General features: G+C 40.0%; 1 protein-coding gene across 1 annotated transcript; it reads right to left on the bottom strand.

Annotated features, from left to right (window-relative positions):
• Positions 1 to 935: 935 nt before the first annotated feature.
• Positions 936 to 2,074, bottom strand: LOC147895130 (putative germin-like protein 9-2). The gene is made up of 4 exons (XM_087384171.1): positions 1,774 to 2,074; positions 1,436 to 1,572; positions 1,192 to 1,328; positions 936 to 1,109 (listed from the first exon to the last, which is right to left on the bottom strand). The coding sequence occupies exons 1-4, from the start codon at positions 2,010 to 2,012 to the stop codon at positions 936 to 938; spliced, it is 687 nt and encodes a 228-aa protein (XP_087240297.1). The 5' UTR covers positions 2,013 to 2,074.
• Between the last annotated feature and the right edge of the window lie 14,496 nt (positions 2,075 to 16,570).

Genomic DNA, 16,570 nt, shown 5'->3' with positions numbered 1-16,570 from the left:
TGGCATTGACCTATCCCCCTCCATAACCAGTATGGTCTATAGTAAATGGTAAGGTCTAGAGATTTACTCCATTTCTATATTTTCTACTTGCAAAACCAAAGGATCCATATAATTATTTTAGGAACCATTATTGAAGAGGATATCATTCCTAGGAGTCCATATGTAACATAAATTGTAATGTCATCTTCAAGGCCTTATGGACCCCTTAACTACCTCATGAAGACGCCTAGTCCCGAAAATGCTTTCATTTGAATATTATGTTGTGAAGGCACTCTTCCCTCTATGTTGAAGCATCAATTGATGAACTTTCTTATGGGCCTTTTTTATTTACTCCATTAGTGCATTTTTTCTCTTGAGAAACCAAGAGACTCATATTAGTCAAGGAACATCCTTCAAGGAAAAGTATTTCCTAGTAGGTCATATATACCATAAATAGTTGTACATAACCACATGGAGATTGTGATGATTGAACGTAAGCTTGAAGCACCTCCCTTATCGTTGATTCGGCAATCAAGGCCCAATTTGGAAGCTGGCTAGTCATCCTACCGATAAGCAATTCAAAACAATGAAGTTATACACATTACAAATTTCTGTACTGCTACATTTACGTCCTCTGAATCTGCTCGTATCTAAGCCTCTGATCCTTAGGGAACGGTGTAACTAATTGGAGTTATCCAGAGGTTAAACTTTGAAGATGAAACAAAAGATTCTGAAAGCAGCGCGTTGAATCTATTAAAGTTTGGAGTTCGGAGTTGGAAAGGCAGTTACCACAGCGACTATGCTAAATTTCGTACATGTGTTGAATAATCACAAAAAGGACCATGGCCAGAATCCAGTCATGTACAAAGGCGATTGGTTCATCGGAATTCTAAGCGGCAAGAATCCGAATTGTAATAAGGCATCTATATCGACGATTGATTCGTCGGAGTTCTAAGCTAGAACTGGGTGGTAATGTCCTTGCCAGGTGTACAGACGGAGGCAGCACTCATTTGCAAGGCAGGACCATATGGGAAGACGTTCGACGCGAGCTTCTTCACTGTGTCAAGATCCTCATTTAAAGCAGTCGCTAAAGCCCTCGCTGGCAAGTTTAGAAGAGCACCTCCGGTCGTCTGCATTAAAAAGTTTTACAGTTGATTCAACATTAGAATTTAGAGGATTGAGGGTCTCAGACATGGAGCTGGTAGTACTTACAAGAGTTCCAGGGTTCTGGCTGTCGAGAGCAGAAATATAGAATGCAGTCTGCGAGCCGACATTGATCTCGAAGTGCATCATACCTCTGGGAAACAGCGTGATATCGCCCGGATGTAGGATATCAATGTGCGCTGTACCTGGAAGAGGAACCAACCATACCAACAGTTCTCAGCTTGAACAACAGAAAAGAGAACACTTAAAAGATCATGATGACTGGGTCAAAAGATGCAGCGGCCAGCCTTACCGGAGGTGTCCACGAAGCCAACCTGTAGAGGTCCTCCGCTGATTAAAGTAAGCATTTCTGTTGCACGAGGATGAGTATGGGGAAGGTTGACACCACAAGGTTTCATTTGAAACTGCACGTATGTAAGACCCTGGCTCCTGCGAATGGCATCGACGTCAGCTATACATTCATAAGATTTAACTGGTCATGCGTGACCAGCAATATATTAAAGGGTCACGAAAAGAAATCTGTGACAGAGCCAGTGCTAGCGAAAGAGCTTTCTTCCGAGCCAATCAAAATAAGGACAGTCTACAAGTCAAGCGGTTTTTTCATCTCAAAACATACACATTTGCCCTTACTTCATCGCGGGATATATGTTAATGTTCAGTGCAGCTCGTTTGCCTCCTGGGCCGACGGATACGTCTCCATTCTCGAAAACTTTTCTGAGGGTGAAGGAATGGATGGGCGATGACGACATGGCGCTGTCCGTAGAGGGATCAGGCATGGAGAAGTCAGTTAAAGGGTCAGGATCTGAAGCGAAAGCAGACGGGGGCCGGAGATTAAGAAACAGAAGGGTGAAAAGAAAGAGGGAGGGCATTGTGAAAGATATGATGGAGGGATGCAATTAGAAGCTGCAGGAAATGTAGGAGCAAATTAATTGCGAAGGAGTTGAGGAGGAGGAGGAGGAGGAGGAGGAGGAATTGCAATGAAGAACTGCAACTGTTGCGTTGCTGAGGGCGGGAATGGTTCAAATTGTTGAGTTAACAACTAAGTTGAGATGATTATATAGGGAAGAGAAGAAGAGAAGGGGCTTATCAGTTCACGCGGATTCTCAGAAAAAGTGAAGCTGCTGCGACGTTACTTAGAAAGAAGAGAATCTAGCCGTTGATCTACGTGCCATAAAATTTGTAGCCATGCAAAATACTAGAAAATTCAGTTTTCCTCGTAAACCAGCTAATAATTATTTAACAAAACAATCGCTTTATACAATCACCCACCCACCCACCCCCTCATAAAGCAGTGCCTCCCCTGCCTCCACGTGGCGGCCCCTCAGCCCCTTTCGCCTCCCACGACAAGGTCAAAATAATAAGCGCTTTGTTATTTTTTTACAACCCCAAATAACTCTTCCATTTGGATCTATCTCAACTAAATATGTACTATGTTGTCTTTAAAACTACATATGTGCTAATGTCTTTTTTTCCCCTAGGCCCCCCACATCTTTTATACTACTATTGCTTTCACCCTCATTCGAACACCAAGATTTTTCGCCTCCCTGAAAGATAGCCTTAGTAATGAAACTCGTTTCAAAAGTGAAATTATGAATTTTGATTTTCGAAAATTATTTCCCCACTACTTAAGTCCATATTTGGACGTATTCCAATGCAACTACTCTTTCTCTGTTTTCCCTAGAAATCCTCCTATTTTTTCTCTACTCTCTCTCTACTATCACTAGTCGAATTGATTAACATTCAAGAAGAAATAAGAGGCTCACAAGGCATCAAGTTGCAAAATGTTTTGGAAGTTGCTTCTCTCTCTCTCTCTCTCTCTCTCTCTCTCTCTCTCTCTCTCTCTCTCTCTCTCTCTCACACACACACACACACACGTGTGAGGGGCAAGTGAGGGGGAGACACAATAGTTTTGGCCATTTGCACTATTTCTTTAGGTGTTGAAATATATAAGAATAATTATGCATTCTAGTGAGCAATAGCACAGTATGGACATGTCCTACTTTAGAAATTCCACACGCAATATGTTAAGCCTATTTCAATACTAATAAAGATAATGGAATTTCATGCAAATGTATCAACCAAAGTTGTGTATGTCACATTATATAGATAACTCATTGATACCTTAACATATTTCATGACCCCTATTTCCAATGGTAATCTCTACCGCATCTCTTATGTGATGGGTTGTGTCATTCTATTAAGACATCCATAAATGGTAATCAAAAATACTATCAAGTATGTTGAAGGATCACTTTGAAATATAGCCTCCCTAGGCTTTGGCAAGTCATAATCCTATAATTCATAGGTATTTGTGGCAATGACTAGGTAGTAAGGACAAGAGCCAACTAGAGGCTGCAATTTACACTCAACACTAAGAGCATTTCCTAACTCTACAATTTTGCACTCCATAAGGAGCACTTCATAAATAGCAAAAAATAAAGCACCTTGCCTCTACCTCCTCAAAAATTTAGTACATGGCTATGTAAAGCTACGTTTTTAGTACATGGATATGTAAAGCTATGTAGAATATTTTAGAACCAGGAAAAGGTGATGTAAGCGCCACTTCATGCAAGAGAATGAAATATGGTTATCAAAATTATCTATTACTATGCAAAGTCCAATAAAGGACCAAGCCACTACTAAATAGACTTTTTAAGTATGCTAGAATATTCCTAGTATTCAAGACCTGTATCTTAATGCTCAATACTAGGATGGACCACACCTACGATGCCTCTAGAGTAGTCTTTGAGTGTGTGTGACTACAATAGTATTAGATTAAGAGCATTTGTCATAGTATGAGGGTCAATTTCCCACAGGTGATCACTTAGATGAGGAGTACAAAGTTAGGATGACACTAGCTTGCAAGATGGTAAGGCATGGATTATTCATCACTAGCACAAGCGGAATATTGCATGGGTAGATCTAAATCCAATGATAGCATAATAACTACTATGTTCTCTACCATTTGGTTATATGTGTACCCACATAGGAGCCTAATTCATTATATTTATACACGGGGTAGAATTCTTTTACAGTTATCAAAGTCTTTAGTATAGCATTGGTTATCTTTGTGGATGTAATTAATCAGCTTTAACAATAAAAAATTTATCACGGGCATAGAAGGACTATCACATGGGTAGATCTAAGTTCAATGATAGCACAATAACACTATGTTGTCTACCGTGTGTGTAGTAGAAGGACAAACATGGTTATAGATCTAAGTCTAAGGATAGCAGAATAACTACAAAGTTGTCTACCATGTGTGTAGTAGATCTATATGTGTACCCACTTAGGAGCCACACTTAGCTATATATTTTGTATAAATGGTCGTGGTATTTTATGATACCAAAGCCTTTCTTATAGAATTGGTGATCTTTGCAAACTTAATTGCTCATTTGTACCAATTGAAATTCTTAAAGTGAAACGTATCATGCATTGGGTGCAAAAATCTTGTTTCAAGGGCCCAAATTGAAGGGGAATCGAAGGATGCATGTAGAATTTTCCAAGTAGGACACCAACTAATAGAAACAAATGCATAAAAGGGCCTTATTACATGGTCTTAACAACATTGGAAACTATAAGAGTATGGTTCCCTTCATGGTTGTACTTGAAACCTGGATAAACTACATCACCCCCTCTATCTTACACAAGCAAAGACCCCAAAGTGAGCTAGGAAGAATTTTTTTTTTTTGCTTTTAACTACAAATATCATCCCCATTGATCTCATGTTTTCGCACCCTTAAAGGAGGATCTTCATCGCATGTTTATGTTGCCAAGTTTACTAAAAATTATATCTCCCTCTCTATCTATTAACCCTATGGTATGATGAATCTTAAAGGATGAGGATAGCCAAAAGCCTCTCTAGAAAAGATCCAATTATACTTTGCAAAATCAGGACCTAGAGAGAGCAATACTAAATCTAGAGAGAACGACTAAAAGCCTACACTTTTTGAGGTCCCACCACTTTGTGTAGAGACCCAAAAGGTCCCCCCTAAAAGTGGAGGGACTCTTGTCCAAAAGGTCTCCTACAAAAGAGGTCCCCCCACGGAGGTACCTACATATTGTGTAGAGACCAATATGTATAAATATCTCTCAATGGAATGAAGCTCCTAGTCTTTGGAGTTCAAGATCACTATTGTGTTCATGTGATTGATCTCCATTGTTTCCATGCTCTCTTACACTATCATGTTCTAGCATGCCCTTTCCCTTGCACTCCCTACCCTTGTACTCCCTCCTCCTCCTCCCTCCTCCTCCATCTCCTCCTCCCTCCTCCTCCATCTCCTCCTCCCACCTCCCTCTTCCTCCACCCTCCTCCTCCTCCCTCCTCCCTCTTCCTCCACCCTCCTCCCCCTCCTCCTCCTCCCTCCTCCCTCCTCCTCCACCCTCCTCCCTCTTCCTCCTCCTTCCTTGTCCCTCCTCCTCAACCCTTGCCCCTCGAGTTCGCAAAGGAGGCTAGCTCTCCACTCCTCAACCTTGGACTCCTCCTAAACCCTGCAACCCCCTTTGAACCCTAGAACTTCTAGGTAGCTCTCTCAACCCTATCCCCTTTTTGAACCTTGAAATCCCCTTCTAAACCCTTGAACTCCCATGGAGGCGAGAGCCTCCATCAATCATTATGATTAAGCCCTCTTTCTCAGCCATGTGTGCATGAGATATGCTTTCCATGCTTTAGCCTCACCGGAATATGTATTACAACCTGAGGACCTATGCTACACTTGTGAACACCTATCCTATAACGAGCGATGACACGACTGTAGGTGACCAACACCCTTAGAACCTGTACTTGGGAGAAAAAGTGACAACACTATCTTACTTGATTGAGATCCCTCTCTATCTCCCTCTCTATCTTACTTGACAGAGACCCCTCTCTATCTTACTTGACCCCTCTCTATCTTACTTAAGTAGTGACCCCAAGGTGAGTTGGGGACATTTAAACATACATTCTATAGCTAGAGAGTTCATCCATTAATCTTGTGTTTTTGTGCCCCTACTCTCTAAGGATCTTCATTACATTGTCGAATTATAGCAACCAAGTTTATGTTGTTCTTTATTTAAAAAGATCAATTTCATATTACCAATCCCAAATTAGTTTAGATATTCACAAAGTCAAATTGAACTTTCAAGGTCTACAAGAAACAAAAAGGTGTATCATAGGAGTTAATGTATAGAATGGCAATGCATGACCAAAAATTAAAAGGAAATGCATGCAATGCATGACCACAACTTAAAAGGAATTTAACAAAAATGTAATCAATGACCACAAATTAGAGAAGTCCCTAAATTCTATTATTATCATATCTTCGTGAATAGTCTTCTTCCTCTTTTTTTCTTGCCACTTGGATTCATGGATGAGCTGTGAGGTGTCTAGATCATCCATCGCTCAGCAAGGAAGATGTCACATTAAAACAAAGGGCTCTAAAATTTTAGAGACCGAATCTAAAGTGGGCACATCATCCAAGGCACCCCACCATCACCTCAACTATATCTTCTTCCTTCCCCTTCCATTTCTTGAAGTATTGCCCATACAGGGCAATGACAAATTAAAGGGGCAAGACTAAAGAATTAGAAAAGTTACTCATGAGTTGGAAATGGGAAATCGATGCAAGGAAAATAGGATTGAGCAATTAAAAAGGGAAGAGAAATCGAAATTAAAAGGAGAGTGAGGATTTGGAAATGAAAGTGAGGAATTGGAAATGTGAGAGGGATGGAAGGGAATGGGGAGATGGAGAGGGAGAGGGAGAGGAAGTGGAATGGAAGGAAAAAGCATTCATTAGTAGGCTGCATGAAAATTGGAAGATGGCCAAGGTATATAAAGACATGGTTGTCACTATTTCTCTCATTCCTAGGTTCTAAGGGTGTTGGTCACCTACGATTGTGTCATTTCTCATTGTAGCATAGATGATCATAAATTTAGCAAATTGGCTATCATTACCCTGAAGATCCATCAAGTTATCTTTCAAGCTCATGATATTACAAATGGAACTTTGCCACTACTCCACACACACACTAATCTAATCTCTGTTGCTCTAGACTATGCTTCTAGCCGTCACTTGCACAGGGTTAACATGCATCTAAGTAGCTAACAAGAAGTTGGTGTCTTCTTTGTTTTTTATGTTAAAGTGGGTAGAATGGTCTCAAAGATAAATGTGGTGGAAAATGGGTGTGTGGTACACATTCACTTAGTTTTTATGTTTTAGTGGGATGGATGCTCTCAAAGATGTAGCCTTTATGGGAAAATGGGCATGTGATAGACATTCCAATAGGTGATCCATTGTAAGATGAGTAAATTCCACAAATATCTCTTTTGGCTTTAGTGTTGTAATGGAAAGAATTCTCACAAAGAAATGAGTCTACTGCGACTATGGTCAATTAAAAGAATTTAACTGAGTAAGTTGTTGAGAACTTTAAGTCATTATGGCAATGAATTCTTTATAATGGATTTGTACACGTGTGATCTTATGTACCAAAGACCATTAGTATAGAAAGTGGTAAAAAGGAAAGATTCTAGATGAATGTATACAGAAGTGTATAAGTCCACATGATCAATTACAAGAACTAAAAGGGCTCATACTCTATATGAAAAAGAGAGAGTAGCTACAATCTAAGAAGCACGTTGAGCCCTCATCAATCTCCTCAATCTAAATTACCCTTGAAGGAAGCTATTTTATCCTCAGCCTCTCCTTCTCCAGTTCCAGTGGCTTTTGATCCCTCGCCCTCTCCAATGTTACTAAATGGTGTAGGTTACATGCAACATGAATGGAAAAGTATATTAAGTGTGTCAACATTATACAACTTAAAAGAAGCTACTTACAAAAGTAAAAATGGATAGAGACTTACTATTGTCATAGCTTCAGACAATCGAGTTATACTTCCTCATGCTCAAGCTTGTCAAAGAGAGCTTGAGTATTATGCTTATAAGCATACTTATAATCATCCTTGGTTGGCATATGATCAACCACACGATTCTATAGCAACAAGAGTTATCCATAAGAAATGGAGGAGAAAAGAGAAGGGCAAGAATAGCTACAAAAAAGAACAAATATCAAACAAGAAGCATTAATTAACAAGATAGTAAGTATAGAGATACTAACAAAATACATGTGAAGTGACCCTTAGTACCACTCCCAAGTTGAAAAGCTCCATACGTGGGGGAAAATTTAACAAGACCCTATAATAGCATGTTTATGAGTGAAATAAACATGACATAAGTCAACAAAGATACGACATGAATATGACAATATGTACCTACCAAAAGAGATAGCATGAAGAGAGAGCCTAAATGGTGATAAGAAAGAGATTGAGATACCTGCAAAGGTAACACAACAATATCCTTAAGTTTAGATAATACAAAGAAGAAGGGAGAGTATAGAATAAAGGAGAAGAAAGCAAGCCATAAATTTGAAGGGAAAATGGTAAGAAAATTCCCATCTCTTGAACTCTCTTCCATTCCTCTTTCTCAATGTTTTTCTTTCATTCCCAATCTCTTCTTTCATTGTTGCATGAAAATAGAAGAGGAGAGGAGAGGAGCTCCAAAAGAGAAGAGTAGAGAATATTGGAGGCAAGCAAGGTCCCTCTTTCTCCATCTCTATCTTTCTCTCTTTTAGACCTCTTCTCAATCTCTTTTTTCATCTCTATCTTTCTCTCTTCCATCCATCTTTACCAATATTATTCTTTCATTATTAATGCATGATCAAGTGAAGATAAGAGAAGCATGAAAATACTAGAGGAGAGGAGCTGCGCATTCCAAATAAGAGCATAAGCATGCCACCCAATCAATTATCTACAACAACATTACATATGTGAGGTTATTCTAATGTCTAGCCACATGGATGTAGCATCATTCTAAATACGCCGCTTCCTCATTGAAAATACTTGCTTAAAGCAAATATGAACAAAAGAAAAAAGAAGAAAATGACCACACACCAGCTTGTGTGTTAATATTTTCACCATCAGTGCTAACATCATAACTTAGTCTTTTTTTTTTACAAACATCATAACTTAGTCTTGTCATTACGCATAGGCTATTTCATCATGCATTGCTTCCTCTTCTTGGTCCATATATTATTGTTTTAATTGAAAACAAAGCTAGGGATGAATGAGCTCTAATTAAGGATATGAAAGAAAAAGACAATGCTATTGTATGTTACGCTCAAGTTGATGCAACATGACCTCGAAAGGGTCAATCGACATTTTCCTTTAAAGGATCAATGTTTGTATTATGTTTGTTTGGGCTTCACGTAAATGATCAAAAAGGAATCAAGGTCAAGGTCTTTGGTGAGGGTGACATGGCACAAGACTAGGTGGATCTAAGGCTAAGGGGTTTAAATGCATTAAATGTGCCAAGGGGCAAATGATTTTAATGATATCCCAAGAGAGGGGTAAATGATGCATTTAGGAGGTAACCTAGAATGAATACATGTGGCATACTAGATTCATCTAGGGAATTGGGGCTCGGTGGTACTTTGCAAGCAGGAGCTTTCACGTAAATTTGGCATTCTGAGTTTTGCAACCACCAAGGTTGGCTGGGAGGAAGTTTTTGTGCTTGCCCCGTGATTGACTGTCGAGTTGACAAAGTAATTGAGTGATTGTAATACTTGGTATCAAAGTGCAGCGCTCTGTGAAGGTGTGAGAATGGTTGGCGGAGCATCGATCTGTTGCTTGGATTCTTCGTTAACTTTAGCGAGCTATGACCGTGAAGCCATTAGAGGAGCTAGGATCTTGTCTTATGAGATCAGAGAAAAAGACTAAGGTTGTAGATTGTTTGTGTCATCTGGTTCAGGCCATCGGATAGTTCATCAATTTGGGTGGACGTTGAACATCAGCGTGGCGCACGCACTGGTCATGGCTTATTGACTATTGAGCTGACGAACCTGAAGAGAGTGATCGTAATAGCACTGCATCATATTGAGCAGACGTAGTCTCTCTCTCCTCGACCATGAATTCTGTCAATGCTCTCTTCGATGCTTGGATGACACCGGTGGTTTTGGGTTAGCACGTAGTAGAAGACAGTGTTCCACTTATTGTTCAGCAAGGTCTTGTGCTCCATCTCCCCGCCTTCCATCGCTTTCACAGCCCCGGAATCACGCGCTGACTCTAACTAGTGCAAAGCTTATTTGCAAGGAATCGGCATACGGTTAAAAGCTGGATTTTCTTTTGCGTAAAAGCCTTGGCTATTCGTCTAAACGAGCAGGGCGTGCAACGATGAAACTATGTAACGGGAGGCCGATTAGGAAGTGAGGCTAGAAATAGGCTGAGGATGGATATCGGGACTCAGGAGTAACACATGGAAAGAGTGGTCAGTGATGAGTGCTCTTTATTGCTCCGATGTGGAACAGAAACATTGGGTTGAAGAGACATCAGTTCTGGCCAAAAAAATCAATTTTAACAGCCTTGGCAGAGTTGATTGTTATATTTTGGGCAGAGTTGATCATTGTAAAGAGCTCTGTACGGTTGCAATTAGCAGATGACACACCATCCATGAGACCAGTCTGGCGTGTGTTGATCACATGGAGATACCAGGGGGCTTTCGATTTCCTTTTTCCACCTGTTTTATTTTTTTGGTTAAATTTCTAAAGCTTTGAGGTGTGTGAGCTAGATTGTGGGCGAGATTATGCTTTTGGATTTAAGGATTTGAGGTTTCTGAGATTGCAGGAGTTTCCCTAGCATAGGGAAAAGTGGTTATCATTGCAATTCGATATACGCCTGGTTAGCTATAAATTTGGGAGTTGGGCTTTCGATTGTGGATACAATTTACATGTGTTTTTTTTTTAAAAACACACACGCACTTATTGACCTAAATGAAAGTAGAAGAAGAAGCTTCTAGGGTGGATCCCGTAGACTCGAGAGTCCGACTGACCCCGCAAGTGTCGCGCCCAGCAGGCCATACACTGTCTGGTAGAATTGCCTTATTGGAGGATGCCTTGCAACAAATTTTAGCGCAACAATTACAAGAAATGTAGGGCAATCCGAGCTCAAGAAAATGGTTCACAATATGTCTGCTAGGCCATCTCGTGAAGAGAAAGGTAAATCTCCAATGGAACCTGAAACTAGTCTTCATACGGTCAAGCCTAGGAGGGCTAAGGTGCCTAGTATTGCCAATTATAGGCCAAAAAAGTATTCTGGTCGGATGTCTGACCGTAGTTCCGATATCATAGAGACCTAGTTACACAAATGGGAAGAGTCTTTTGACATTTATGAAATCAGGAATGATATGAAGAAAATCCGCGAGGCCACCCATATGTTTAATGAGGCAGCGGATAGGTGGTGGATAAAACAACAAAAAGATGGAGTGGCATCCACTACTTGGGAGGGGTTTAAAAAAGAATTTAGAAAACACTTCTTACCTTTTGACAAAGCATCCTGAGCTTGTGATCAGTATTGAAATCTTCGTCAGAGAAATGTATCAGTGGCGGAATACACTGATAAGTTTAGAGAAAGTGTAATGAAAGTTTATGAACCTCTACCTCAATCAATCCAAGTAAAAGACTTTATCTTTGGACTGAATGATCGAATCAAGATGGAAGTTCAGGCTAAGTATGCGAACACGCTAGATGAAGCAATTGCAATAGCTTCAAACTATGAGGATGCAAAAGGGAACAGATCAAGTGGATATGTGCAAGTTGGGACTCGGTTTGAGTACCTGAAGAAAACAGGGTTTAAGAAGTGGATTAGCAAAGGAAGTGCCTCACAGCCTAGTGGTCAAGCCAAGCAGGCCAACCCAGTGGAGACTCCTAAATCAAGTACCACCATTGGAATGAAAAGAAAAGTAACACCAATGGCAGCCCGGGCTTGGTCGAAGTCTTCTTTGAACCCAAAGCAAAGAGAAAAAGCGAGGAGAAAAGGCTTATGTTTTGGATGCCTTCAACCTCATCACTGGAAAGATTGTCCACAAAACAAGGATCATCGGATGGCTAAGATGGTAATCTCAGAATGCGACGTGGAAATGGAGGAAAGTCCCAGAGCAGAACAGATGTAGATTCAGCTAGCGAGATCTTCTCAAAGATCAGTACCTGTTTTGTTATGTGTGTTTGTTGCTAAGCTAGTAACTAGTGCACCTGATAATGTCCTATCAAAGCCCGCAGCAAGGAGGTATATGGGGTTAATTAAGATGAAAGAGCAAGTAGCCAATCATGATATCATTGTGTTGTTTGACTCAGCGCCAACGCACAATGTAATTAACTCCAAGCTTGTAAAGAGGCTGAAATTAACGACTAGCCCATTTGACTATGCATATACAGTCAGAATGGCAGACGAAAGTTCAACTGAAGTATGGGGCCAAAGGGTTACCCAGTTGGAACTTCGAATTCAGGACTATGCAAAGAAGCTTGATTTTGAAATGACAAAGCTTGCTCACGCAAATATAGCCCTAGGTAAGGCTGGCATTCTAGGAAGAATCTATCCATAAATTGAAAAAAGCACATTTATCAATTCAAGATGAATAATGTGCTGTATGTCTCACGAGGTGAAAAAGACATACCTCAAGGACCATTAGTTTTTGTAATGGAAGTTCGAAAAGCTCAAGAAGAGTTTTTGTTTCTTTGTACAACATCCGTAGAGCCGATTGATGGTCCTTCAACTAGCACTGATGTTGCCCAAAATGGAGAGATGGCCAAGCTAGCTAATCAAATAGCAGAGGAGTTCTCTTATTGTTTTAGGAATGAGTTACCTTATGGGTTACCTCCAGAGCGGAATGTTCAACATAAGATTGAACTAATCCCGAGGGTAGAACCTATAAATAGACCTCCCTATAGGTTAAGTTTTACCAAAGAAACGGAGGTGCGAAGACAACTGGTAGAATACCTCAAGCTGGGGCAAATTCAACCCATTTTCTCTTATCTCGATCATTAGAGCACTTTCTAATACCGTGAAACTCATATTACGCATAATGCGTGACAACGCATCAGCAACTTTATTATCCTTCCCTCTTCGGTACTGAATTGTCAAGTTAAACTCGTGCATGAGTTTTGCCCACCTAGAGGTCAAGTTTTACCAAAGAAACGGAGGTGCGAAGGCAACTGGAAGAATACCTCAAGCTGAGACAGATTCAACCCAATTTCTCACCTTTTGCTTCACCAGTGATATTAAAAAAAGAAAGATGATACTTTTTGCCTCTGTATAGATTATAGAGCATTGAATAATATCACTACTAAGCACAAGTATCCGATGGCTCGGATCGATGATTTACTAGATGCGTTACATGGTGCCGTAATTTTCAGTAAGATAGATCTTAAATGTGGCTACCATCAAATCTCTATTAAAGCCGAGGATGTACATAAAACCGCTTTTAGAAGCAAGTTTGGACATTATGAGTTTTTGGTAATGCCGTTTGGACTTACCAATGCTCCAGCTACATTCGTCATGCTTATGAACAATTTACTACATCCATAAATCGAGAAGTTTGTGTTATATTTTATTGATGACATTCTTGTTTTAAGAAAAAGTGTTGCTCAAGATCATGAACACTTAAGAATAGTGTTCAATAGTTTGAGCAAAGCCAGTCTTTATGTAAATAAAAAGAAAACTATGCTGTGTATGGTAAGACTTGAATATTTAAGATTCATTATTACTCCTAAGGGGGTAGAAATGGATCCAAAGAAAGTGGCTACGATACTGACTTGGCCAATCCCTCAGAGTTTGACCGCTTTGCGATTATTCTTGGGGTTTGCCCAATTTTATCGAAGGCATATCAAAAGGATATTCCAAAAGAGTATCGCCATTGACTGATCTCACCTTAGATAAAGTACCTTTTATATGGAGACAGAATCAACAAGAGAGTTTAAACACCATAAAACAAGCTATGGTCTCAGGACCGGTGTTAAAAATAGTTGATCACCAAAAATCGTTTTTCCTTGAAACCGATGCAAGTGACATTGCGATAGGAGCAGTTCTCCTCCAAGAGGAAAGTCCAGTAGCCTTTGAAAGCAAGAAGCTTTCTCCCTCTCAACAAAATTGGCCAACTCATGAATTAGAGTTGTATGTTGTTGTCCATGCTCTGAAAACATGGAGACATTATTTGTATGGGTCAAAGTTTTATGTTGATGTTGATCATGATACTCTGAAACATTTTCATAAACAACCCGACTTGAGAGGCTGCCAAGCTAGGTGGGTAGAACTCATGCAGGAGTTTAACTTGACGATTCGGTACTGAAGAGGAAAGGATAATAAAGTAACTGATGCGTTGTCACGCATTATGCATAATATGAGTTTCACGGTATTAGAAAGTGCTCTAATGATTGAGATAAAAGAAACTCAAAAGATGGACGAGTTCGTCTAGAGCCTTTGGCCTAAGACCCATGTATTTAACCCGGGGAAAAGGGTGGCATCCAAAAAAGGCCAGATTTATGCAAGATATACCATAAGAGATGGTATGCTGAAAGGAAATGGCAAGGTAGTAGTACCTAATCAGAATGATCTCAGGCAGAGAGTCATTCAACAATGCCATGATAGCCCATGTGCGAGACATCCAGGAGTCGAGAAAACATTTGATCTCGTGAAGCGAGATTTCTTTTGGCCAAAGATGAAAAAACATATTCATGAATATGTGACGTTTTTCGTGTCAAGTAAGTAAGACAGAGCGAGTGAAGCCACCCAAACTTTTACAACCTTTGGAAATACCACTAGGTAGGTGGGAGAGCATTTCCATGGACTTTATCGTTGGTCTACCAACGACACAAGGTGGGTATGATTCTATCCTACTGATAGTTGATCGTCTTATCAGGATGGCTCACTTCATTCCAACTAGAGAGTCTGTTAGTGTCCCGCAAGTGACGAATTTCTTTATTAAACATATATTTCGTTTGCATGGATTACCCAAATCTATACTATCAGACAGGGATGTCAAATTTACCGGTCATTTTGGGACTACAATGTAGACACCAAGAACTGAGTTGGAAACCAATAGTGAGAATCATCCAAAAACGGATGGTCAGACAGAAAGAATCCACCAAATTTTAGAGGATACGCTTAGAGCATATGTGTCATTAAGGCAACATACATGAAACAAGTGGTTCCTCCTGTTAGAATTTGCCTACAATGATAGAAAACATTCCTCTACAAAGTTCAATCCGTTTGAACTGAACTATAGTTATAGACCAACAAATCCAACAACAATTGGAGTACCTCAAAAAGTACCTAATGTCGCGAACTTTGTAGTTCAGATGCGAGAGATGCTAGCACTTGCGAGAGCTAACCTCCACCAAGCTATGAATAGAGCTAAGGCATATGCAAATGAAAACAAATACGTTAGAGAATTTAAGGAGAAAAAGTTTTTCTCAGAGTTCCTTCGCACTCTAAGTCTTTGACTGCAGGAGAGTGTGCTAAGTTATCACCCCGATATTGTGGACCGTAGTTAATTCTAAAAAGAATAGACAAGGTAGCCTATAAATTAGAATTACCACAAGGTTGTAAGGTGCACCCAGTGTTTCATGTTTCTCGTTTAAAGAAACTTTTGAATACAAGTGACTCACTAATCGAGGGTGTTATTTTGTTTCAAGAGATAGAGGATAATGCAAGACGCAAACCCACATGAATCCTACACCGAGGAACAATGCAAGTACGCAATCGAAAGATATCCACGGTGTTGGTTGCATGACATGGTTTACCTCTATCACAAGCTACTTGGGAATCCGTATACCAGTTACAGAGAGTGTTTCCAGACTTTATCATCGAGGACGTTGAAGCCTGAAAAGAAAAGAAATGTTACGCTCAAGTAGAGGCAACATGACCTCGAAAGGATCAATCGACATTTTCCTTTAAAGGATCAATGTTTGTATTATATTTGTTTAGACTTCACATAAATGATCAAAAAGGAATAAGGTCAAGGTCTTTGGTGAGGGTGACATGGCACAAGACTAGGTGGATCTAAGGCTAAGGGGTCTAAATGCATTAAATGTGCCAAGGGACAAATGATTTCAATATCCCAAGAGGAGTAAATGATGCATTTAGGAGATAACCTAGAATGAAGACATATGGCATACTAGATCCATCTAGGGAATTGGGGCTCGGTGGTACTTTGCAAGTAAGAGCTTTCACGTAAATTTGGCATTCTGAGTTTTGCACCCAGTGAGGTTAGCTGGGAGGAAATTTTTATGCCTGCCCCGTGATTGACTGTCGAGTTGACAAAGTAATTAAGTGATTGTAATATTATAATTGTTGCGGAAGACCATTGAGACTGTTGGGTCCTCTCAGGACAAACTAGGAACGTAGAGTATTTCTACAGAATGGTTTGCAGGTCGGCAGTATAACAAACCTGGTTTTTTAATTCGAAATGTGTTTCAACACAAACATGCATTACTTAGGTCACAGAGTGTAGTGTGTCTTAAGATTTCAAAAGCGACTTAGTTTAATGAAAATCTTTCAGAACTTTTGCTTATAATCCTTGGCTTTGAAGGTTCCAGTCTGAGGGGTGTGCAAACCTGAGTGGAGCCTA

Source organism: Dipteris shenzhenensis, chromosome 13 (genome assembly GCF_047967505.1).
Source record: "Dipteris shenzhenensis isolate YYH24624 ecotype China chromosome 13, Dip_SZ_1.0, whole genome shotgun sequence".
Classification (NCBI taxonomy): domain Eukaryota; kingdom Viridiplantae; phylum Streptophyta; class Polypodiopsida; order Gleicheniales; family Dipteridaceae; genus Dipteris; species Dipteris shenzhenensis.
Note: the sequence above shows the minus strand (reverse complement) of the source record. Positions and strands in the feature narration are given on the sequence as shown.

Coding starts and splice junctions, on each gene's coding strand:
- LOC147895130 (XM_087384171.1), bottom strand. CDS start 2,012: ATGCCCTCCCTCTTTCTTTTCACCCTTCTGTTTCTTAATCTCCGGCCC. Junction 1,329..1,435: donor TGGCTTCGTGGACACCTCCG/GTAAGGCTGGCC, acceptor TTCCTCTTCCAG/GTACAGCGCACATTGATATC. Junction 1,110..1,191: donor GCCAGAACCCTGGAACTCTT/GTAAGTACTACC, acceptor TTTTTAATGCAG/ACGACCGGAGGTGCTCTTCT.